Below are 24995 nucleotides of genomic sequence, written 5' to 3' on the forward strand. Positions count from 1 at the left end.
GGTAAGCGTCTTTTAGGTCTAGACGTGTCAACCAATCTCCTTCTCTTAGGGAGTCTCTGAGCTGATGGACGCCCTCCATCTTGAAGTGCCGATATATGATCCAGCCATTCAGCTCTTTGAGATTTATCACCGGGCGTACCTTCTCCTTCCTGTGCACTAGGAACATATTGCTCACAAATTTCGGGGCTGTCTCGCATTTCTCTATCGCCTGCTTGGTGACTAGCTGCGCTATCTCGCTGTCTAGCCATGCTTGTTCCGCTTGCTCTAATCTCTGACCCCGCGGCTCGTATCGCTGCACTGGGGTCTCTATGAAATCTAGATGCAGACCGCTGACGGTCTGCAGTATCCAGGAATCGCTTGAAAGCTTGCGCCAATTCTCTAAATATCTGCGCGTCCTCCCCCCTACTGGGGGATACATAATCGCTCTCACCTGGCGTAAATCCTTGGCCTCTTCCCGATCCTCTGGGCCTTCGGCCTCTTGGGAATCTCCCCCTGGACGGGAAGAAGGTGTCTTGGCTCTTGCTCTCCCAGTATTGTGCCCTGGTGTTCTGAGGTCTTCTCCCTCCTTGGTAGCGACCGGCAGCGCGACCTCTGTAGCGGCCGGTCCCTCCAAAAACTCTGCTGGGGAATATCTTGCGAATAGATGCTTGGGCCTTCTCTAGCGACGCGAATGTTCCTACGAACCGGCCCATCTCCTTCCCAAAGGTCTCTCCGAACAGGAGGCCTTGTGCGCCTTCCCCTGCTTCATATGACGACAGATCGCTCAATTTTGGGTCTATCTTGAGCAATAGGCCCTTTCTCCTCTCTGACGCGATGGCACAATTCGCGTTTCCAAGCAGGCAGACGGCTCTCTGAGCCCACCCTGCAAGGGCCTCCGGATCAACTTCTTCACCCGTGTCCTTTGCCCTCTCTGCTAGGTCCATAATTTTTGCGAGCGGGCCTGCTAAGTCTAATAACTTCTCCTGACAGGATTTCCAGGATCTATCAATCCCCTTCCGGGGGTCCTTGCTCGTCTTGGCTACAAAGGTCAGCATTTTTGGGTCGAGCTCCGGTGCTTCCGCTACCTTTCCTGGCAAATCCGGGCGCGGGCACTCTGCCCGCAGGCGCTGTCTCACCTCCTTGTCTAGTGGCTTGCGCAATCTTGCCGCCATATACTGAGTCACTCGGGGGGATGGTTGCCACTCGGTGGACCTTGGATTACGTATGCTGTCTGGGTCGAACATATCCTCCTCGTTCTCTACGAGGTGTTTCTCCTTCCTCTCTTTCTTGCCCCCACTGGGTCTAGTCCAGTCCTCTTCCTCGGCTTCTTCATCCCCTAAAGAGCCCTGCTCATCTACTAGCTCTTCCTCCGAGCCAAGGTCTTCTCCCATATTGTCCTCCCCTGGAGCGGGGGTCGTGAGGTTCGGCACTGCCTGCTTTTGTAGGTACGCTTCCTTGAGCTTAGCAAAAGCGTCAGGCACCTCCGAGGCCTTTTCTATCGCCTCCTCATATGAGCCCCGGGGGTCGTCAGAGGATTTCCTCTTTAGGGCTAACTTACTCCCCTTATGCCCCTCCTTCAAGGGTTCTGTGGGCGTGCGCTTATCCACTTTGGTGCTGGTCTTTGGCTGCGAGAGTATCGCTTCTAGGGTCTCCAGCCTTTCTTGTAGGGGTCTCACCCCTTCTGCCACTGCATCCATAAGAGAGCTACCCAGCACTTGCTTGAAGCTGGCAGCGAGGTCCTGGGATTGCTCCTCCTCGCTCCACTCAAAGTCTGACATATTCCTCTGTGCTGTGTGCCTAAAATACCTGGAACAGGTGTCTTAGCACGCCCACCACTCTCTTATGATGTTAATTGTCTTTTTTTTTTTTTTTTTTTTTTTTTTTTTATATGTGGCTGCACCTCTGTCCTTTTTTAGCCTTCCGGCCTCCAATCAATTATCTACTGCTTCACGGCAGTGTAGGGCTCCCAGACCCGAGTCTCCCAGCTCCCGCGGCTGAAGGACTATGAGCAGTGCTGAGGTTAGTGTAACAGCTGATCGTGCTGCGCGCGATCGTACGATCGTTAAATTCGCTTCCCACTAGTTGGGGTCGAGAAACTCTGCGTCTACGAACGCTGGCGAAGGTATTTAGTCTTCGCCGCTTCGTTATGACGCTACGCGACTTCGCGCGTGTAGCTCCGCCCACCCGCGGGTGGGGGCTATGTTGTTGGAGCGAGACGCTCCGCGCTTCGCGCGGAAGCTCCGCCCACCCACGGGTGGGGGCTATGTCGATGAGGCGATCCGCCCCGCGCTTCGCGCGCAAGCTCCGGCCCCCAGAGGGAGGCTATGCGCGACCTGTCTCTGGTCGCTCGTGAGGCCGACTGAACCCCTGATGTGCCGGGTATACGGCACGGGGCCGTCAGCCTCACGGCCGTCCCTATCGGTCAAGGGAATTTCCCTGGGGCTCCGCCGAGACCCACGCGGCGAGTGCGCCTGTAGTAGGGGAAAATTACTACGCTTAGCACGCGCGCGCGTATTGTGACATTTGCGGTGAAACTTCCGCCAAACACATTCTCTCACGTCCCCCTTGCCAGACACACTCTCTGAACATATGTTCTATCATTAATCTACCCTTCCCCTCTTCAGTCAGCCAATTTCTCTATAGGCATTAGGAGAGGAAAGAAATAGTACTTATCTGCTTGAAGAGCAGTAAAAGAAGAGGAGGAGCCCAGGCACAGGAAGTGGATTGTGACTGGTGGTGGGAGCATGGACTACAGAGGTTCATGGATTGTGTAGTTTTGGACAAGAGAAAAGTTGCTAGTTTAAGACACTTTTTCATGATTTGTTATATATGTTTGTTGAACTGCTGAAGGGTAGAAATAAAAGAAGATGAAGCATAATGCTCGCCTCCAGTCTTGTCATAGAATTGATCAGGGCGCCCCGAAAGGATAACAGAATATAGTGACTCAGAGACTCTTATAATATGTATCACTCTTAACACGTTTATAAAAGAGCTTTAGTGATCCAAGAACTAATAGTCTCCTACATGGATTGATAATAATAATCCAAGTTACACAGGAAGGAACACAACATTAACAGTCATGTGAACTGAACAGGTTAGCTGACAAATGCACATGTGGAACACAATAGGTGAACATTACATGCATCCATATTGTGCACAACAAGAACAGGTTGGTCCCTTACACATTTTTGGAAACCAGACAAAATATCTAGCATTAGTTGATCTAAACAACTTGGGGCCTGATTCACAGAAGTGTTTTATAATGACGCAACCCCATAGGAAAACGCTCTGTGAATCAGGCCCTTGGGGTGACAGTGTTAACGTTGGACACTGAGAGGCCTTAGGCAATAATGGCAGTATGTTCCATATACTAAACCAAGTTGAATGCACCTTGGCTGCCTCAATGCTGCATACACCATGATTCTCAATTATTGTGTGTTTGTGATGCATTTTAAACCAGCCCCGCCTCCATTCACTCTGCGAAAACCCAACCTTGCAATTAATACAGCCCCTCCCAGAAACCTCCGAAGGAATCCAAGTATAAGAAGGCAAGCACTCGGTGGTGTAGCGAAGCTGAGTAAGAACGTCTGCCAAGGACTGGATCAGAACCCGAACCCGAACCCTCTGATCAGAAGACTCAGTGAAGACCCTGTGAAACCAGCCCTACAGTGACAAGTGCACACAGACCATGAACAATCCTAACTCACAACTACACACTCAACCCGCGAAGATGGAGTAATGAGGCTCAAGCCTCGGTATCCAAAAATCACAGCTGATGGATAAAAATCTATCAGCAAGAAGAAGACAGACAGAGGGGTCAGCAGTGCCTCAAGGCATGACCTAACCATCCTCATCCCAACATACCATCTTATTATGTGTTTGGATTCCATGGGATGTTATGGCATGAAGCGCATTGAAAGACCTGCATGGTGCAAAAATGTTATTTAATTCATGCAGCACTTTCTGTGTAACCGATGGCGTAAATATTCCATGCAATCCAAGCTCATAAATCAGCTGGTTAAAAATAGCAGTTATTTAAAATACTGCCTGTTTTACGGTTACTGTCATGCTAATCATGAAGCCGTAGGCAGGTGCAACTACTATGTCCAGCGTTACGTCAATCTGACAAAATCCCTTTTTCATTTTCTCTAAAATAAAAATGGTTGCTTTAGAAAGACCGCTCTGAGACCGCTCAGGGCGGCCTTTCCAAATCGAACTGTCACGCCCCTGCCACGCATGAGTGTGCCGCAGGGGTTGATAGGCGCTGCCGGCCCGGAAGACGGAAGTTGCAGGTGAGTTAGGTAAGTGTTTGTTTATATGTTTGTGTGTTTGTATGTGTGTGTGGATTTGGAGGATGAACCCCTTACTTAAAGGGTGAGGGCAGGAGGGGACTGGTTAGCAGGGAGGTTCGGTGCAGTGCGGGGGTCCGAAGGGGGGGGGGCTGAAACCCCTCCAACAGGTGATATTAACTAATATTGAAGGTTTCACCAAATCGGCGGGAATAAATCTGTCTTTTTGGAATGCGACTTCAATGCTCGATAATTATATCACATCAAACCGTTCTCATGCCCATTAGACTAGTTAGAAAGCTACAAAGCCCCAAACATTAAAACAAATGCAACATTTTGTGTGTACACAACCCCAAGGACACCTGAAGCAATGCTTACAAAACCACACCACCCTCGGAGTCCCCGGGACTTGAATTAGGGTCTTGTTGCATGGAATGGTTTACCCACCATGCTGTTAGGACGTATACATAAACATGCTGCAGGCAAAATAAATTCCACTGTTTACCTTTTTAGGATGTATAAATACATACATCCTTGTGGCACTGCGTACAAGTTAGAACATAAGGATAACAGAGGTATTATTAAGTATCCATTTACTAATTAATTATATTAAATATGGCTCACAAAGAAATCATATATTTACCTTTTTATCCTCATCTGTCTTAGCACTAAATTTCTTGACCTTCAGGAACCACTCGATAGCTTTCTCTTTGTTCTTCATTTTTAAAAAGGTCTTCGCCATGAAAAGCATGTTTTTGGGGAACATATTTGGTGACACTATGAAAATGAGGGAAGGAGGTGGGAGTTCGACATGTACATGTTAGTTCATTTGTTAAACACAAAGCATTGCAATATGCATATTTACCATACACTACCTTATCATGTTTATTGATCATTTTTACAAAGTCAAGGTTTTCTTCCGTTAACCAACATGAACCTATTCTCAATATAGTTAGATGTTTAGCAACCATTGTACAGGCAAACCAAAAATAAAATGACCAACTAGCCATTCCCCAACACAGGCATGCTATGTGTGGGCATTGTGATGGGTTCAACATTATGCTGCATTATATACATATATAATATATATAATATATAAATATATAATACATACATATATTCTGCATTGTGAGGGCCAACCTATTGGTTAGTAATGCCATGCTTGTTACTGTTTGTACAGTTCATGTTTGATAAGATGCAGCCCCAAGTTTCATTTATTCCATGGACGTCATTATTTTGGTTTCTGGACACATGGCTGTAATCTCCTCTGCTGTTCCGGTTTGCCCTGGATACCGGGGAGTTCATTATACAAGAGGTTGTAGAGATGTAGGATCCATGCATCTTGAGAACTTTTACTTTCTACTTCTGGGTCAAATACATCTGAGCCTCAGGAAACCTGCCCCCAAATGTGTTGCAGTCTCTATATTTAGCAGCTTTTTGAGATCTGATTTCTGCCGTCAGATTGGTTTCCTCTTACAGGCATCTTATTTCTTTCCCCGCCTTCATTTTTACTCGGTTCTTTAACTAATTTTTTATTTTGTCTATTAGGTGGCACTAAAGCTCCACCTATAAGCCGAATCGATTGCATTACAGTATAGCTAGTGAGAAATGACAAAATGACATGTGGGGGGTGGGGAAGTGTTTTGTTTTGCAGATTTAGATCGTGTTTCCATCCCCTCCTACATTAAGCTGAATTGTTAGTTGCAATTGGACTGGATTTGTGGTTGCTTTCAACTCTACACATCACCCTTGCTGTGCCAAGCCTTCTGTATGGTAGTCTATCAGTTTCTCAGTGGGATGTCAACATAATCTATCACAGTGTCTACCTTTCTATGGCGAATGATGGCATATCTTTGTTGTGGATACTGTACGTGTTGCTAATACCATGCCAGTTTATGACACACAAGGCCTGTGTCCGTGTTCCATGGTTGTCTTTCATCCCTATGTGCTATTCCTGTATTGCTTCGTGCTCACCTGCCTAGTTTCGCAATTTTACATTCCAAACGCCTCCTAGGATTGTCAGAATCGTTTACATTACTATTAAAGTTACGAAGGCGTTAGATATCGAGAATTCTGATGGTTTGGAAGAATTATGTTGATCAATGAAATGTTCGGTGACACTATGAAATGCATCACTTGTAAACATGTCTCTGTATTGCAGATGATCTGAACCTGCCAGATTTGCGTTCCCATTGTTCTTTATGCCTGCTGTGACAAAGCCCCCTGGTTAAGCTTGGGGACATACAGTCAGGTGATCAAATTGGTCCAGGCCGCCCGACCTCGTGGATGCTGGACCCAAATGACCCGAAGGAGGAATGCAGGGGATGCCACATTGGCCGCCACATTGGGCCACTGCACTAATGCAGGGGACACTCACAGAAGCATTTACACCCTCACACTGTCGCTATGTGGGTGGCCCCCACTTTGGGCCAGGCTGTTATTGGAAGTGACGTGGGACTGGGGATGGGTTGGGACGGGTAGAGGGCACAGGTTTTCTCCAGTTAGGGAATTGTTGTGGAAGAATAAAGAGGTGTTTGAGTTACAGCAAACCAAGTTTGTTCTCAAGAGATGCCTGCCCTAAGTTTTTAAGTATATGAAACAGCTAAGAGCTTCAAAATATACATTCAATGCGTGAGTTACAATTTGTGTTTTATTTTTCTCAATTTCAGAATTTGGGCCAATCTTTGCCGATACGTGTTTCGAGCGACTTCGGTCTTTCTCAAGGCGGGGCCTATTACAATTGACCACTGAATCAATGTTCATTACAATCAAAAAAACAACATCATTTGAATAGGAAATGAATGGTCAAAAAATAATAATAAACAATTTATGATACTGCAGTGAAAAAAGGGGAATAAGGAAAAGACATATTTTTCAACCACACCAAAATAGCCATATGGAATTTAACAATGCCATACATAAGCAAAAAAATAATAATTTATGTGGTATGATGAAAAAGGCATACAAAGCAACAGAAAATAGTATTTGACGGAAGATAGATGGGACAAGGGGGAGAAAAACAAATGCATAGCCCGATTAGTTTAACAAATTGATTGTTGATCGTTGTAACAAGGTTCCAATTGCCATAAATAGAAATTCAATTCAAAGGCCAGCCAATATCAAAAGATACGTTCATCAAATGACACATAGAATTTCCTCAAACTCCGTCCTATTTGTCAGTGTTAATTTGTCAAATAAAGCGATTAGAAACACATTTAATACTAAACAGACAATTCCAAGTGAAGCATTAATTACTAAGACGTTATTATTGAGGACCTAATTGAAGGTTAGTGTCTGTCCCCAATGCAGTACCATAGAGAAACACAAACCAAATTGTGTTATCTGAAATGCAGATTCTAGATAATCTGGGCATGTAAATGCCGTAGGTGTAACGCTCACCTGATTCCCGCAGAGGCACCGGTCTTGACTGGGTGAATGCCGTATCTTCAAAGGTGATGTGTAACACACGGTTGGCTCTTTGGGCTGGACCTCTGTGCACTGTATGTCTGACTCGAAGAGTAAGATGTCTGCAGATAGAAAATATGGGATTAATGAACTGGGTTTATTGGGTGCCTCTCTCCTCTTCCCTTTCTCTTCTCCTGTAGAACCCCAAAGGTTAACGCCCTCACCTTAGGTAAGTGAACGCCGAGCTCTCCATCTGCCTCGGGGCAGGGTGCCGTAACCAGTTTCTTCACTGGATAAGGGTGCAGGCCTCTTGACCTCAGAGGACTGCTGTCCGTCGTTAACTGCACGAACGGTAAGTTCTGGGCACTTCAAATGTCTTAAAAGTCTTTTGTAATGATATCCCTTGTTTTGCAGGGTTCCGGCGATGGCGGATGGCGGGCTGATGAGAGTTGAGGATCGAACCCGCGTGAGGAATAGAAGCGCCTGGAAGCACGTAAGTAAGCGCTTGTAGCCTGCTTCACGATGCGCACTAACTGTCCCTTTTATCTTGCAGGTACAAGTTCGGAGCTTTAGAGAAGCTGAAGGGTGCTGGAATACCCACTGGATTCGGCGTGGGAAAGAGTAATGGCACGTGAGTAATAAAGTTGCCCAATGTCTTTAAACGCACCTTCTTTTGTCTTTCAGATGCGGGATGCAGCGCCGAAGGCCTCCGGAGCGTGCGAAGAGCTGGTAAGCTTTTGTCTTTCAGATGCCGGAATGCAGTGCGAAGACCTCCGGAGCATGCGAAGAGTAGGTAAGCCTTTGTCTTTCAGATGCCGGAATGCAGCGCGAGGCGTTGGTGACAGCCGATGGACCAGGTAAGAGATGCGCTGCCACTGAAGACCGTAGTGCTAACCTGTTCTTTCTTTGTCTTTACAGGTGCTGCTGAAGACTGGATTCCAGGTTGGTAAGCCTTTATTCCCTTAGGCCCAGGATCAGAAGCAGAAGACACGATGAGCGTTCTGCTGCAGAGAATGCAGAATAACGCAAAGCAAGATTCATCCATCGGGTGTGGTTTAAATAGCCTCCTGTAGTGCTTAGGTGTCTCCTTCCACAGCCACGCCTAGGTAAGAAAAGAGTTCCTGCTTTCCAGAAGAGTTCCAGTGTTCTGAACCTAGGGAGTGGCTCCTGCCCCACCCAACAGGAAAAGTAGTCCCAAACAGAAGAGGATCAGGGGTTCAACTGGCAGGTAAGTAAGCAGCATGGTCTGCTGCAGGTAAGTCCACCCAAGCATTATGAGCCCGGCGCTTCCAGCGCTGGGACTGGGCATCTTTATGAGCCTGGTGCCACTGGCGCCAGGACAGGGTCCAAAAGGTCCCAATTGGGACTGGCTGGCACTCGGAACCGGGGTTATGGGTCTGCTTCCAAGGGAGTCGGGCAAGTCCTGATCTTTTGGAAGCAGAGATCATGACAGCACCCCCCCTCAAGGCCCCTCCCAAACCGGGCTTCTCCGGGGGTTTGGGCTTGTTAGGAAATGTTCGATGAAATCTTTTGATTAGACGAGGCGCGTGGACATATTCTGCAGGTTCCCAGGATCTTTCTTGGGGACCGTAGCCTTTCTAGTCAATCAGGTAAAATAGTTTAGATTTGGAGATCTTGGAATCCAGGATGCTTTTGACTTCAAACTCGAGTTCTCCATCAACTAGAATAGGTTTTGGAGATGTAGTTAGTCGGGTTTGAGGTTGCACGGGTTTTAATAGAGAGACGTGGAAGACTGGATGTATCTTCATGTGAGGGGGCAAGTCCAACTTGACCGCTACTGGATTTACTATGGTAGTGATGGAATAGGGACCAAGGTATCTTGGGTTGAATGTGCGTGGTCCTTTTAGAGGTAGATATTTGGTGGATAACCAGACTTGATCTCCTACTTGATATTGGGGGGCTTCCTTCCGATGTTGGTCTGCTCCTTTCTTGTATTGTTCTTTAGCCCTTTGAAGGTGAGAAATGGCTTTCTTAAAGGCTAGGGTGATTGTAGAATGCAGGTGGTCTACTGCTGGTGGTCCAAGATCTTGGAGTGGATCCAACTCCGAGGTTCGAGGGTGACTACCGTATAAAAGAAAAAACGGGGTCTTCCCAGTTCCCGAGTGGACAGAGTTATTGTAGGCATACTCGGCTATCCAAAGGATATCTTTCCAAGTTTTTTCAGTTTGTTGTAGCATGCAGCGCAAATACTGTTCCAGAGTTTGATTGGTCCTCTCGGTTTGTCCGTCGGTTTGAGGGTGGTGGCTGGTCAAAAGTCTCACATCAATTTGAGCCGACCGACAGCAACTTCGCCAAAAATGAGAAATAAATTGACTACCTCGATCCAAAATTAGAACTGAAGGAAAACCGTGCAGCCGGACGATGTTTTCGAGAAATTCTCGGGCCAGAGTTGCTGCTGTTGGTAAGCCTTTGAGTGGAATGAAATGCCCCATCTTGGAGAATAGGTCCACGATTACTAGGATCGTATTGTATCCGGAGCATGGAGGTAGATCGGTGATGAAGTCCATAGAAAGCGTATGCCAAGGGCGAGGCGGGATGTCAATAGGGCGTAAGAGGCCTGCTGGTTTTTCCTTTTGACTCTTGTTTTGGGCGCATACTCCACAGGACATTATAAAGTCTCTGATATCTTTTTTCCAAGACGGCCACCAGAAGTAGCGCTTGATCTTTTCCGAGGTCTTGGTCATACCGGGATGTCCTTCCATTAAAGAATCATGATAACAAGAGATTACCTTTTTCTGTAAATCTGTGCTGGGCAGGTATAACCGTTCTTGGAAATATAATATGTTGTCCTTCACCGTAAAGTCCTTTCCCTGCAGATGCCAATTCTGTATGTCTGCTGGAGTTACCAGTGGCCTGGCCTTATCCTTAACTTCCTCTATGGATTGTGTGGCGATTACACCTAGAATTCTTTGTTCTGGAATGATAGGTACAGGTTTAGGATTGATCAAATGTTCTTCCACTCCCATCCGAGAAAGGGCATCAGCTTTACCGTTTTTTGTACCAGGTCGATAGGTAATTATGAAGTCAAACTCGGCAAAGAATAGTGCCCAACGGAGTTGCCTAGAGGCTTGAGCTTTTGCGGTTTTCAAATATTGCAGGTTTCGGTGATCTGTAATCACAGTAACGGTGTGTCGGGCCCCCAGAAGATAATGCCGCCAAGCCTTAAAGGCGGACTTGATAGCTAGAAGTTCCTTACCAGTAATAGTGTAATTGATTTCAGGAGGCGAGAATTTGCGGGACCAAAATGCCACGGGATACAACTGATTGGTTACTGGGTCCTTTTGTGATAGAACTGCCCCCATGGCAAGGCTCGAAGCATCAGTTTCAACGATGTAGGGGAGTTCTGGGCGAGGATGTTTTAAGATCGGTGCAGAGATAAATCTAGTCTTCAAATTCTGGAAAGCTTGTTCCGCCTCGGTAGACCATTCAAAACGTTTGTTTTTCTTTAACAAGGCGGTGATGGGCTGGACTATTCGAGAGAATTCGGGGATAAACCTGCGGTAAAAGTTAACGAAGCCTAACATGCTTTGAACACCTTTTACGGAGGATGGCGATGGCCATTTGAGAATTGCATCGACCTTCTTTGAATCCATACGCACTCCGCTAGGTGATAATATGAATCCCAAGAATTCAACTTCAGTCACGTTGAAAACGCATTTTTCCAACTTAGCGAAAAGTTTGTGTTGACGCAATCTCTCGAGGACCATTTTCACGTGTTTCCGATGTTCAGATTCCGATGAAGAATAAACGAGGATGTCGTCAATGTAAACAACAACACACACATCTATGAGCTCTCTGAGGACATCGTTCATAAAATATTGAAAGGCGGCCGGGGCATTGCAAAGTCCGAAGGGCATGACCTGATATTCAAATAGCCCGTACTTGGTGCGGAAGGCCGTCTTCCATTCATCGCCCTCTTTTACTCGTACCAAGTGGTAGGCTCCTCTAAGATCCAGCTTTGTATGTATGCATGCTTTTCTGACTTGGTCCAGGAGTTCAGGGATCAAAGGTAACGGATATCTATTCTTCACGGTGATCTGGTTCAGGGCGCGATAATCTATACAAGTTCTAAGGTCCCCTTCTTTTTTTGGAACGAAGAACAAAGCTGAGGAAGCAGGGGACTTGGAAGGACGAATAAACCCATTCGCTAGGTATTGATCCAGGTATTGTCGGAGGTGAAGATTCTCAGGCTCGGTGAGGGCATAAATTCTACTACAAGGAGGAGTAGATCCAGGTATCAGGTCTATCTGGCAGTCATAAGACCTATGAGGAGGTAGAGAGTTAGCCTGATCCTTCCGGAAAACATCTTGGAATTCTAGGTATTCAGGAGGTAACTGGGGAGCCTCCGAGGAAATTGCTGCCAGTGCAACACCAGGTCGAGGGTGACAAGTAGAGACACATTCTGGAAACTGAACCGTTCTTGCTCGCCAATCGATCTGAGGATTGTGCTTCTCTTACCAAGGAATTCCTAGAATAATCTGGAACTGAGGGGCCTTGATCACATCGAACACGATCTTCTCATGGTGTCCATCTTGACTTACTAGCGTCACTTCTTGGGTGGTATGCGTTACTGGTCCGGAGGCTATCTCCGTACCATCCACCGTAGTAATGACGTCCTTTACAGCCTTTGGACAAAGAGTCAGATTCATCCTCAAAACCATTTCATGATCCACATAATTGCCGATGGCACCGCTGTCGACGTAAGCTTCAATCGCATGTAATCGATCCGGATGTTCAGGGCTAATGAGGACCATAGGTATCACAAAATGCGAGGTCACGGAACTGGTTTTAGCGCTCGGCAAGAGGACCTCTATTCTTGTCGGGCGAGGTCGTTTCCCTGCTCAGAGTTTGTGACCCTGGTAACTGCAGCTCCTACTGCCTTCTTGGCTGGTTTCACCGGACAGTCTCGAAGAAAGTGCCCCGAGTTTCCGCAATAGAGGCATAATTGCAGCTGTTTTCTCCTTTCCCGCTCCTTTTGTGTTAGTGGTCCTTTCAGGCCCCCTATTTGCATGGGTTCCCTGGAGTCTACTCCTTTGGTAGGAGTTGGTGGTTTGGAAAATACTCGAGCATCAAACTTGGAACGATCGGCCTTTCTGTTCTGCAGTCTGTGGTCAATTTGAACGACTAAGTCAATATAGTCCGAACAGTCTTGCGGGGGATTCACTACTTGGGCTAACACATCTTTGAGCTCTCCACGTAGACCTCTATAAAACAGCGTAATCCTTTTGTCCTCAGGCCATCGAGTTTCCACTATCAGTCTGTTGAAAGACGCAATATAAGCCAAAAGGTCTTGATTACCCTGTTGCAATGAAAGGAGCTCATTGTCCAAGGCCTGCCCCTGTGAATGTCTTGCAAACAGTTTTTCCATACTGAGCTGAAAAGCTTGAAAATCATGGAGAACCGGATCATCTTGATTAACTAGAGGGATCGACCAGTCTGCCGCATTGCCACTAAGGTACGAAAGCACGAAAGCTACCTTAGCTTGATCAGTTGGAAAGGCTGCTGGCCGGCATAAGAAGTGCAACCGGCACTGATTAATAAATACTGCAAACCTCTTTGGGTCACCAGAAAATCGTTCGGGCGGAGCCAGAGGTACATTCCCAGGTAGGTTGATCTGCACTGGGTTCGTAGAGGATGTTGAAGGAAGATTTGCCCCTGATGCGGGTAACGGAGTTTGTCCGGCTTGTGACTGTAGCAATTGTCTAGCGAGATCGTCTGTTCGCTCCTTGGAAATAATCAGTTCCCTTCTTAGAGCATTCGTTTCCTGACGGGCTGCATGCACTTCTGCTCTTAGTTCCCCAAGTAACTGGGCTAGCTGGTCGGTATCCGAGGTTTCCATAGCGCCTGGGTGGGAGTTTTGCGGTAGGCTTTGCGTTCTGTAACGCTCACCTGATTCACGCAGAGGCGCCGGTCTTGACTGGGTGAATGCCGTATCTTCAAAGGTGATGTGTAACACACGGTTGGCTCTTTGGGCTGGACCTCTGTGCACTGTATGTCTGACTCGAAGAGTAAGATGTCTGCAGATAGAAAATATGGGATTAATGAACTGGGTTTATTGGGTGCCTCTCTCCTCTTCCCTTTCTCTTCTCCTGTAGAACCCCAAAGGTTAACGCCCTTACCTTAGGTAAGTGAACGCCGAGCTCTCCATCTGCCTCGGGGCAGGGTGCCGTAACCAGTTTCTTCACTGGATAAGGGTGCAGGCCTCTTGACCTCAGAGGACTGCTGTCCGTCGTTAACTGCACGAACGGTAAGTTCTGGGCACTTCAAATGTCTTAAAAGTCTTTTGTAATGATATCCCTTGTTTTGCAGGGTTCCGGCGATGGCGGATGGCGGGCTGATGAGAGTTGAGGATCGAACCCGCGTGAGGAATAGAAGCGCCTGGAAGCACGTAAGTAAGCGCTTGTAGCCTGCTTCACGATGCGCACTAACTGTCCCTTTTATCTTGCAGGTACAAGTTCGGAGCTTTAGAGAAGCTGAAGGGTGCTGGAATACCCACTGGATTCGGCGTGGGAAGGAGTAATGGCACGTGAGTAATAAAGTTGCCCAATGTCTTTAAACGCACCTTCTTTTGTCTTTCAGATGCGGGATGCAGCGCCGAAGGCCTCCGGAGTGTGCGAAGAGCTGATAAGCTTTTGTCTTTCAGATGCCGGAATGCAGTGCGAAGACCCCCGGAGCATGCGAAGAGTAAGTAAGCCTTTGTCTTTCAGATGCCGGAATGCAGCGCGAGGCGTTGGTGACAGCCGATGGACCAGGTAAGAGATGCGCTGCCACTGAAGACCGTAGTGCTAACCTGTTCTTTCTTTGTCTTTACAGGTCATGCTGAAGACTGGATTCCAGGTTGGTAAGCCTTTGTTCCCTTAGGCCCAGGATCAGAAGCAGAAGACACGATGAGCGTTCTGCTGTAGAGAATGCAGAATAACGCAAAGCAAGATTCATCCATCGGGTGTGGTTTAAATAGCCTCCTGTAGTGCTTAGGTGTCTCCTTCCACAGCCACGCCTAGGTAAGAAAAGAGTTCCTGCTTTCCAGAAGAGTTCCAGTGTTCTGAACCTAGGGAGTGGCTCCTGCCCCACCCAACAGGAAAAGTAGTCCCAAACAGAAGAGGATCAGGGGTTCAACTGGCAGGTAAGTAAGCAGCATGGTCTGCTGCAGGTAAGTCCACCCAAGCATTATGAGCCCGGCGCTTCCAGCGCTGGGACTGGGCATCTTTATGAGCCTGGTGCCACTGGCGCCAGGACAGGGTCCAAAAGGTCCCAATTGGGACTGGCTGACTCTCGGAACCGGGGTTATGGGTCTGCTTCCAAGGGAGTCGGGCAAGTCCTGATCTTTTGGAAGCAGAGATCATGACAGTAGGTGACCCATAGCTCAGCCTACTCCCAAGGTTAGCAAATCAATATGCATTATGTGAGTCTAATATCCTGCTACGGTAAATGGTAGGTGATCACCTGTTCTTGTTTTACAATACGTTCGCTAAATTGTTGGCTGATAGATTACGCCTTGTGGATATGAGTAACCTATAAGGGAAATAAAAGATGAGTGTACATTATAACTGGAGCTCCAGGACAAGCCCATCATCAGGCGGGGGCTCCCAGGTACTACACCTACCTCACACCTTCGACATACGAGACACTAGCAACCTAGGCCCCATATGGGCGACCTGGCTACGTGACTTTAAATTCTATGTGGGGGCCATAGGGCTCATTGATGACGCATGGCTCAAGAACACGCTGACCATGGCAGTGGGGCCGACTGTCAGAGACATTGCAAGTGAACTGATTAACCTTGACACTGCATCCTACCAGGACCTGCTCACCAAACTATCGGAATATTTCACACCCCACATGAATGTCGACTATGAAAGACACGTCTTTCACACAGCAAGCCAGGAGAAGGGAGAATCCCTAGACAACTTTATAATCCGACTGAGAATCAAATCAAAACACTGCGAATTCCACCTATATTCAAACGAGGAAGCCCTACGATCTCAGGTGATAGCTGACTGTGACTCCCAGGAGTTTCAAAAGAAACTCCGGCAAAAACACTGGTCGCTGCAAGAAATTCTGGCCCTAGCACGCATGGAGGCAGCAGTGGAACCCCAGTTAGACAGCCTAGGCAAAGTCACACTACAATCAAAAACCACCGACCGGGACGCTGTCAACAGACTCTTCATGACACCGAACCCCCTGCCCAGACACACAGACGTCATGTGCTACAGATGGGGGTATGAATACCCCCACACCGGCGACTGCCGGCCCTTGGGAAAAATTTGCTGCATGTGGTGGTGAGGACCACTTCAGGGCCATGTGCAAAAACGCACCCACTCACCCTACCCGTCAGAGGAGCCTCATGGAACGTCGGAAGACAGCACCAACAAGCGTCCGCCGAGGGTGGACCAGACATAGACTCAAGATGGCAGCGTCGGAAGGAGCGTAACCACAGAAGAACATACTCACGAGAGGAGTACAGGCCGGCTTATGGCCCCAGACGAAGGCGCTATGTCCACTACATTGAAATGAAGTCGTCCTCCAGCAGTGAATCGGTTCTAGGTCAAAGTTTCGAATACATAGGATCGAATGACCAAAGGGTCGAATCAAAAGGACCGAAAACCAAAGGGTGGAATTTTCTTTTCGTACATTTTTTCTTGGAGGCGTCCCCCCCAAACCCTGTTTTTTGTGGTCTAAAAGGTTCGATCCTTTTGTATTTGGTACTTTAACTGGACACCCAGTGAATCGTCTTTGTCGGGCGAGGACCAGCGGAAAAAGGGATATGTATGGGCCTTGAACAACAGCGGAGCAACGGAGCAACCCAGCACAGCCCGGTGCCATCCATACTAGTCAACGACACGCCAATGGACTTTCTCATAGACACTGGGGCCACGGTTAATATAATCAGTGAGGAGGCATACAACACACTCATGAAGGCACCCAAGCTTAAGAAGTCCACCGTCGACATCTACCCATACGGCTCCACCACGCCACGCCACTGCCATGTAAAGGCATAATCTCCACCATGTGCACACACAAGGCCCATGCCACAAATATCCAGCTACATGTCCTCAAAACAAAGGTGAACAGTGGCTGTATACTCAGCTTTAAAACCACAGTGGAAATGGGCTTAGTGCACATTTTATACCAGCTGATGGCTCATAAGTTCTTCGCTTGGCCAGAAGAACATCAAGGCAGATTTTCTAAACCTGTTCAAAGGGCTAGGGAATCTGAAAAACTGCAAAGTCCAACTCCACATCAACCCAAAGGTCAAACCCTTAGCTCAGCACTACAGGGGCATACCCATTAATATCCAAAGACAGGTGAAGGAGGAGATCAACAAGCTGCTGAAACAACACATTATAGAGCCGGCTACAGGACCCACTCCATGGGTGTGCCCTGTAGTACCCGTCCCCAAAAAGTCCCCGGGCGGCTCCATCAGACTATGTGTGGACATGAGGAGAGCGAATGAGGCATTAGAAAGAGAACGTTACCAGGCCTCCTGAATAACAGATATGATACACTTACTACATGGTGCCAAATTCTTATCAAAACTGGACCTCACAAAAGGATACCGCCAGATCGAGATTATACCGCAGCCAAGATATATTACCACCTTCGTCACCCACATGGGTGTATTCCAATATCAAAGACTCAGTTTCATCATTTCGTCTGCGGCAGAGATTTTTCAGGAGGAGATCCATGTGCTAGTGTTTGGCAAATCGAAGGAAGAACCTAATGCGGCCCTCCACAAAGTCTGCTCAGTGCTTGAGGCAGTGGGACTAACACTTAACCGAGCGAAATGCGAATTCAAGAAAGGCTTGCTCAGGTTTTTTCCGCCACATATTCTCTGAAAAGCACATGAGGCTGGACCCCGAAAAAGTGGTGGCGCTTAACACAGCCCAGCCGCCACAAAATGTATCCGAACTACGCTCCTTTCTGGGACTAGCAAGCTACTGCTGGAGATACCTGCAGGACTATGCCACAGTCAGTAACCCTTTCTGCCTGCTCACATGGATGGATCAACCTTTTGGGTGGTTAACGGACTGCCAACGTGCCTTCAAAACCAATCGCAACCACATTTCTAAGGCAAAGGACATGGCCTACTTCGATGCAGATAGAAAGACCGAAGTCGTTGTGGACACCAGCCCAGTCGGCCTCAGTTCCATCCTAATGCAGTGAGACCCCTCAAACTCCAATGGCAGGCTCACAGTGGTCTATGAAATGCCTGAGATGACCCCACTGGCACCTGCATTTTATATATTTATATATAATTGTTGGTTTATAGTCATAATGTCGACAGTCAAAATGTCGACAGTCAAAATGTCGAAAAATAAAATGTCGACTTTTTTTTTCAATGCATTTTTTTTTATATGGGGGGGGGGTTCCCCCCTCATCCCCCCTTTTTGAATTTTTTTTTTAATTTTTCCCTTTTTTTTAGCTCCCAAACCCCTAAAATAAATATATAATTAAAAAAAGAGAAAGTCGACATTTATTTTTTCGACATTTTTTTGTCGACATTTTTGTCTGTCGACATTTTTTTTTCGACATTATGACTGTCCACCATAATTGTTTTATTCTCTGTTTTCTCTCCTCTCCCTTCTCCCTCTCTCTTCCTGCCCTCCTTTACTTTTTTCTATGCACTTACTCTATCAGAATGGTCCCTGGACCTAGTATGGTAGCAACACATGTTTGTCTCCTCCCCACCTCCCTTTACTTGTGCCCCCCCCTCTCGAGCACTATCTGAAATGTTGTCAGGCCTAGTACAATAGTCGCTTGTTATGTTCCTCTCCCTCCTTTCTCCTCCCCCCTCCCTCACCTCTTGTTAATCTCCGGCTCTACTAGAAATTTTGTCAGGCTTAGTACAGTAGTCACCTGTCTGTTTCCCATTTCCTTCCTATCTGTGTTTTAGCTCTTGCACTATCTGAAATGTCGTCAGGCCGAGTACGATAGTTAATTTCACATTCTTGTTGTTCATGGCCTGTAAGAATGTCATTGTATTTCCCTTGTTCCCTCCTTTTCCGTGAAGCGCTTTGAAACACATTGGGCCTCATTACGACCTCGGCAGTAGCCATGCCGCTATTGGCGACATGGCTGCCGCCAAAAATCGCGTCCAGGTTTCCAGAATGAGGAATTACCGGGCCATTCCGAGTTCGGAGGGCCCGGTAATTCCTCCTTCTACGAACCCGGACCTTCCCCATTCCAAATTCAGCCCCCACAGGGCTGAATGGGAATGGGCGAGGGAGCAAACAACGGGCCGATTACGAGCGGCCCATTGTTTTCTCCCTCCTCCCCTCGCGGGACCCGCTCTGCACGTCTGGTGAAACCAGACGTGCAGAGCGGGTCCCGCGAGGGGTCCTCGGAATCAGGCGGGATGGGGTTGATGGTGTCGGCACCTTTACCGGCGCCGTTAACCCCGTCCTGCTTGGGTTATAATGAGGCCCATTGTGTATAGGCGCAATATAAATAAACGATTATATCATATCATATCATATGCAAGCAGGAGCCTCACGACCACTGAACAGGCGTACTCCCAGGTGTAGAAAGAGAGCCTGGCAGTGTTGTAAGCCTGTGAATACTTCCACCTCTTTTGCTTCGGAAAGGCGTTCACAGTTGTCACCGACCATCAGGCCCTCCTGACGATATTCAGTGACCCCAAAGTGAGGATGAACCCCAGGATAGCCAGGTGGGGACTGCAGCTGCAGGATTACAAGTTTGACACTGTGCATCGTCCAGGCAAAGAGAGTAACCCAGCTGATTACCTATTGAGACACCCCACGGGTCTCCCACAAGTGGGCTCCTATATTGCAGATGTATACATCCATCACCTGCTACCTCTACCAGTAGAGTGTGCCACCATACGAAAAGAGTCAATGAATGACCCAGTACTTGCCATCGTAACCCACTGTATCCGAACAGACAGAATGGCACACACCAAACATCAAGTCAGGCATGAGCAGGAGTCGGTGAGGGACGCCATAAGGTCCTGGAACTAACGGGGGGTGGGGCGTGGCTTGGATCCGAAAATTGATCCAGACGAGCGCATGCCTTTTGGCCACAAATTCCAGCAAGAAATGCAGACCGAATAAATAGGAAAGTGAGCGGACTCTAACGCACGTTCCTGCGTGCAGATCGAGTGAAGATGCAAGGAGTTATGGAACTTCAAAGCCTCCGATGGGCGATGCAGGTCTGGCAGCAAGATGGCGGCAAGCTCTGAACAAAGGAGCCCCTGGATGTGCGCACTGTGCCCGCTGTGAGGGTCGTGGTGGCCAGGGAAGCAGGCATTTATCTTCAAAGGCGGACGACAGCTGGGCATCAAGGAGCATACCATGCTGGTACAGAGACAGAGGTACAGCTACGTCGCGGTGAAAAGAAGATTGCGGACAGCCAGATTCAAATACATGCTTTTGTACCCTGCGAAACTTAAAGTTTTACACAAAGGCAAAGTACACTTCTTTGAAACCCCGGAGGAGGTGGCATGCTGGTTGGATACCCAGGGCTGTGCAGAGTCTGGAGACGGTCAAGAACGAGATGGACAGGATAAGTGACACCGCGCCATGCTTGATATTGCAGGAGGTGGGAGAAGCTACAGTGAGATATCAGAAACGGGTGAAGTGTGCGCGCTAGAGGGGTGCGGATGCTAATTAATTGATAAATTCAGTAGGCGGACTTGTTGGACTGGAATATAGAATTGTACAAGGTAGCTATGAGTCACAAACGCGCTGCGAACTATCGTCAATATAGGAGACATAGGATGAAGACGACCTACCCCCAGTAGTTAAAGTTGTTGGAACGCCAGTAGGGCGATATCTCCCTGCTGTGCCCCGAGTACTGGCGACAGCCAAGAAACGGGCTAGATGCGGGGGTGCCTGAGATCGAGGGATGGAGCTGGGCAACAGGTGGGATGGGGGAGGGGATGTAGGGAGTCTGGGATTAAGTTGGGGCAGGGAAGGGAGGGGGCAGGGAGGGGAGTTGGGGAGGTTGGGGAAGTTGAAGTGTTAATAGTTAAGGGCAGTTTATGTTGGGGTACGAGCTTACACGCGCTAGCACTTGCATACTAGACAGGGGTTGGGAAGATACAAAAGGGGGGTGGGGAGAGGCTAGAACATGGGGGGCCTTAAGGTAATTTCTTGGAATGTCAGGGGGCTCAACAGCTACCTAAAAAGAAACAAGATCGTAATGTATCTAAGAAGGCAGAAAATAGATGTAGCTCTACTACAGGAGACCCACCTCACAAAAGAAAAATGAGAGATGATCCAGAAGAAGTGGGGAGGGACCGTTATCGGGGCAACATATTCGGCTTATGCCATGGGAGTGTTTACATGGATAGCACTGCATGTCCCATTTCAATCACTACACTACACAATTGAAGCGGATGGGAGGTTGGTGGTTATACGGGGGCTGGTGGAAAATAAAGAAATATGCATTATTAACACATATGCCCCGAATCAGGACAGAGTGACATACTTCAAGACGCTATACAGCAAATTGAGCTTGCATATGAGGGGGGGGGTGATCTGGGGAGGAGATTTTAATTGCACATTAAACCCGAAGGTAGACACGTTGGATAATAAACAAGACAGGCTCGGCCCTGCAGCCAAGGCCCCGCAGACCTTGCTGACGGACCTTTGACTAGAAGATATATGGCGGATGCGCCACCCACACAACTGGGCATTACTCTGCCCCACACAACTTGTATACAAGACTAGACTACATGTTCGCCACGCAGGAAGTGATATCAGAAGTACTACAGACTGAATACAAGGCAAGGGTCCTATCGAATCACTCGCCATTGGTTTTAATATGGCAATACTGACCCCCAAGAGCCAGGATACCAACTTGGCGACTCAGAGCCGAAGCACTTAAAGATGCAATATTTAGGGAGGACCTAACAGAAGAAATTGTAATGTACTTTGAGACCAATACTAGGAGCGTGGAGTCGGCCGGTACTCTATGGGAAGCTTTTAAGGTGGTGGTGAGAGGGATAGCAACAGCCAAATCCAAAGGGCTACAGGGAGGCATACTAAGGGAATTGCAGATGGGCTGAAACCACACTAGAGATAACCTTGGGCAGGGGGGATAACACGAAGGAGGATGCCGAAACTATAAGGCGACTGCAACAGGAATGTGCAGAATGCTGGGAGAGACTATGTAATCTGAACTATAAAAAGTATGTAGAGAGGCATCTTGCGTGGGGGGACAAACCAGGAAGGATGTTGGCATGATTGTACAAAAGGGAGACCCCCCGACCTACAACAAGTGCAATAACAGGGGAGAATGGGCAATTAGTGGACACTCAATAGGGCATCAATCGAGAGTTCCTTGAATACTATAGGAAATTATATGGCGACGAAGAAGGTAGCAACAGCGGGGAAATAATGGACACATTGGAGGACATAGGCTTGCCATGAATAAGCGCGGCGGAGCGTGAGGTCCTAGATGCCCCGATCACTCTAGACGAGCTGGAAGAGGTGGTGGTAAAACTACCCACTAGTAAGACCCCAGGGGCGGATAGGCTCTCCAGTGAATTTTACAAAATGTACAGGAACGAGGTACTTCCCCCGCTGCTCGCAATGCTAAATGAGGCATTCGAGACAGGGTGGCTACCAGAATCCCTAAGAGAAGCAATAATCATCCCACTCCCCAAACCCAACAAGCCAGGCAAGGACTGCGGATCGTTCAGACCGCTATCGATGCTGAATCAAGATAGCAAAATACTTACAGTGGTATTAGCAAACAGAATGAAACGGATCATTAACAAATTAATACACCCTGACCAAACAGGGTATGTCCCGTGCAGGAACATATCCGACAACCTTAGACGACTCCACCGGGTTATAGAACACACAAAAGAAATCTTGGAGGAGATGGCAATTGTATCACTGGTTGCAATAAAAGCCTTTGCCTCTGTCAAATGGCCCTGGCTGATCGCGGCCCTGACTCACTATGGGATAGGACCGGGGTACCTCAAATGGGTCAAACTACTGTATAGCACAACGCTAACCAGAGTCAAAATGGGAGCCATCGTCTCCGAAAGATGGCAACTGAGCAGAGATACTAGACAAGGATGCCCATGGTCTCCGAAGCTGTATATCTTAGCACTGGAACTCCTGGCAATATACCTGAGGCAGCAGTACGAGGTAATAGGGATCGGAATAAAAGGGGAGCCGCATTTAATATCTCTATACACAGACGATATGCTGCTATACTTACGATACCCTGAAGAAAATCTCCAATATATCTTGGAAGTGATGGAGCGATTCGCGTCGCTATCGGGTATAGCGGTGAATCCCAGAAAATCATGCATATTGCCATTAGGGAGGTATGTAGCAGTCCCATGCGATCAATCACCGGTCTTGCAAATACCAAGGGAGCCAAAAACGTTTAGATACCTGTGGATAGACATTTATCACCCGGTGGAGGCGGAACATCAGAACAACACTGAGAAAGCGGTACAGAAAATTGAAAATAGTATGAGGTTCTGGTCTAAGCTCCCCCTGACAATGATGGGAAGGGGGGCGCTGCTGAAGATGGTAGCATTGCCGAGACTATTACATTTTTTCGGGAATATACCATACCTGATACCGAGGTGATTCTTCACAAAGCTACAGAGCACATGCAGGGGTTTTCTATGGCATGGAACAAGGAACAGAATCGCCCTTTGGAAGTTGGAGAATACACACGACAAAGGGGGTAGAAAACTGCCGAGCTATGAGATCTATTACCTAGCTAGTCAACTGCAATATGTAGCCAAATGGCTGTCGGAAGACCACACCTCAGAATCGAGATTGCTGCGACTAGAATGCGCCCCGTTCTTCCTAAAGGAAATAATATGGCTGCCCAAAGTAGAGATAAAAGAGCGCTCAAAGATGCTGGTACTGGGATGGCTGGTATGGCGAAAAGCTTGTCAGGTCATGGAGAACCCGACACTGTGCTCTCCACAAATACCGCTGGTCGCACTGGTGGGAAGGGATGAGCAACTAATGAAGACAATTAGGAGGCACTGGGAACCGGTAGGAATTGTAACAATGGGAGATATATGGCAGGAAGGGGAGATAAAGGCATTCAGGGGGCTGGTAGAGGAAACAGGGTTGCATGAGGGGCAATACATCACATATAACAGAATGGTACGGCAGATTAAAGAGACATGGTCAGAGATAACATTAGAAGAGCAACCTGACACCACCATAGAAACGATATATATGATATTGCAGAAGGAGGGCATGAGATATCCAGACTATACGAACTTCTGATGTCCAAAGTGGGGAAGGAGGTGGCACAATTGAGACATGACTGGGAAGAAGAGGTGGGGGTACCAATGAGCGATGGGATGTGGGAGCGGGCCCAAGGGTACCACAAGAAAGTATCTAGAAATGCGAGGCTACAGCAAATACAGCTATATATAACCCACAGAGCATATATGACTCCCCAAAGAATAGCCAGATTCAAGAATGTAAAATGGCAAACATGCCCCAAATGTGGGGAAGACACCACAGGAATGACACATATGTTTTGGGCATGCCCGGAAATTGGGAAATTTTGGGAAGAAATAGCCCACCGGCTTGAAGAGAAGGGGATCAAATTAAATGTTGAATCAGCGTGAGCATGTTTGATAGGAGGATTCCCTAGGCTACGCCAACTAAAATATGTGAGCAAATTTAAGGACTTGGCATACATACTTGCCAAGCGCAGAATTGCCATGGGATGGAAAGCATGTAACAGACCTAGAATAGAAGTCTGGTGGAGTGACCTTCAAAAATGGACTGAAGCTGAAACAGGAGTATGGCACGAAACGGGGAGTAGAGGAGGGGAGGAAGAGGCAGAAACCCTGACGGCCTGGAAGCACTTAGTGGCCACACTATATGGGCCCACCCAGGACTGGTCAAGTGATCAGGACTCAGAGGAGGATACAGAAAGAGGAATCCCTTTAGAAGAAACAGGTGCAGAGCGAGAAGCGGAGTAGGCTCGGAGGGGAGGAGGGGGGCGGGCAGCAGACATGGAAGAGTAAATGTACATTTTGAAATGTTATAACGTGCATTGTAAGTTTGTTGCATTTTGTTTTGGTTGTAATAAAAATAACAAAAATTGTTTAAAAAAAAGACTAACGGTGGTGGATGATCACATCGTCATGAAAGGCCAGCGGGGGGTGGTCTCCACAAAATGCCTCCTGCATCAGAATGTGTGGTTCCCCAAGCTGGATGCTCTGGTGCAGGAGGCCATTGGCAGGTGCGAAATCTGCGCTCTGGTGGCTCAGCCACCGCACCCCAATCCACTGCAGATGTCCCAGCTCCCAGAAGGTGTCTGGGGAGAGCTAACTGT

The 24995-nt window shown here is 47.8% G+C and overlaps 1 protein-coding gene across 2 annotated transcripts in view; it reads right to left on the minus strand.

Moving 5' to 3' along the window:
• RMDN1 (regulator of microtubule dynamics 1) overlaps positions 1-24995 on the minus strand; it is an 857211-nt gene that overhangs the window by 148182 nt on the left and 684034 nt on the right. For both annotated transcript variants that reach the window (XM_069621304.1, XM_069621303.1), the window contains exon 8: positions 4912-5045. In XM_069621304.1, the coding sequence (XP_069477405.1) occupies positions 4912-5045 (134 nt within the window). The remainder of the gene's footprint in view (positions 1-4911; positions 5046-24995) is intronic.

The sequence above is a fragment of the Ambystoma mexicanum genome, chromosome 5q, assembly GCF_040938575.1.
Source record: "Ambystoma mexicanum isolate Mex_15411 chromosome 5q, UKY_AmexF1_1, whole genome shotgun sequence".
NCBI classification, from domain to species: domain Eukaryota; kingdom Metazoa; phylum Chordata; class Amphibia; order Caudata; family Ambystomatidae; genus Ambystoma; species Ambystoma mexicanum.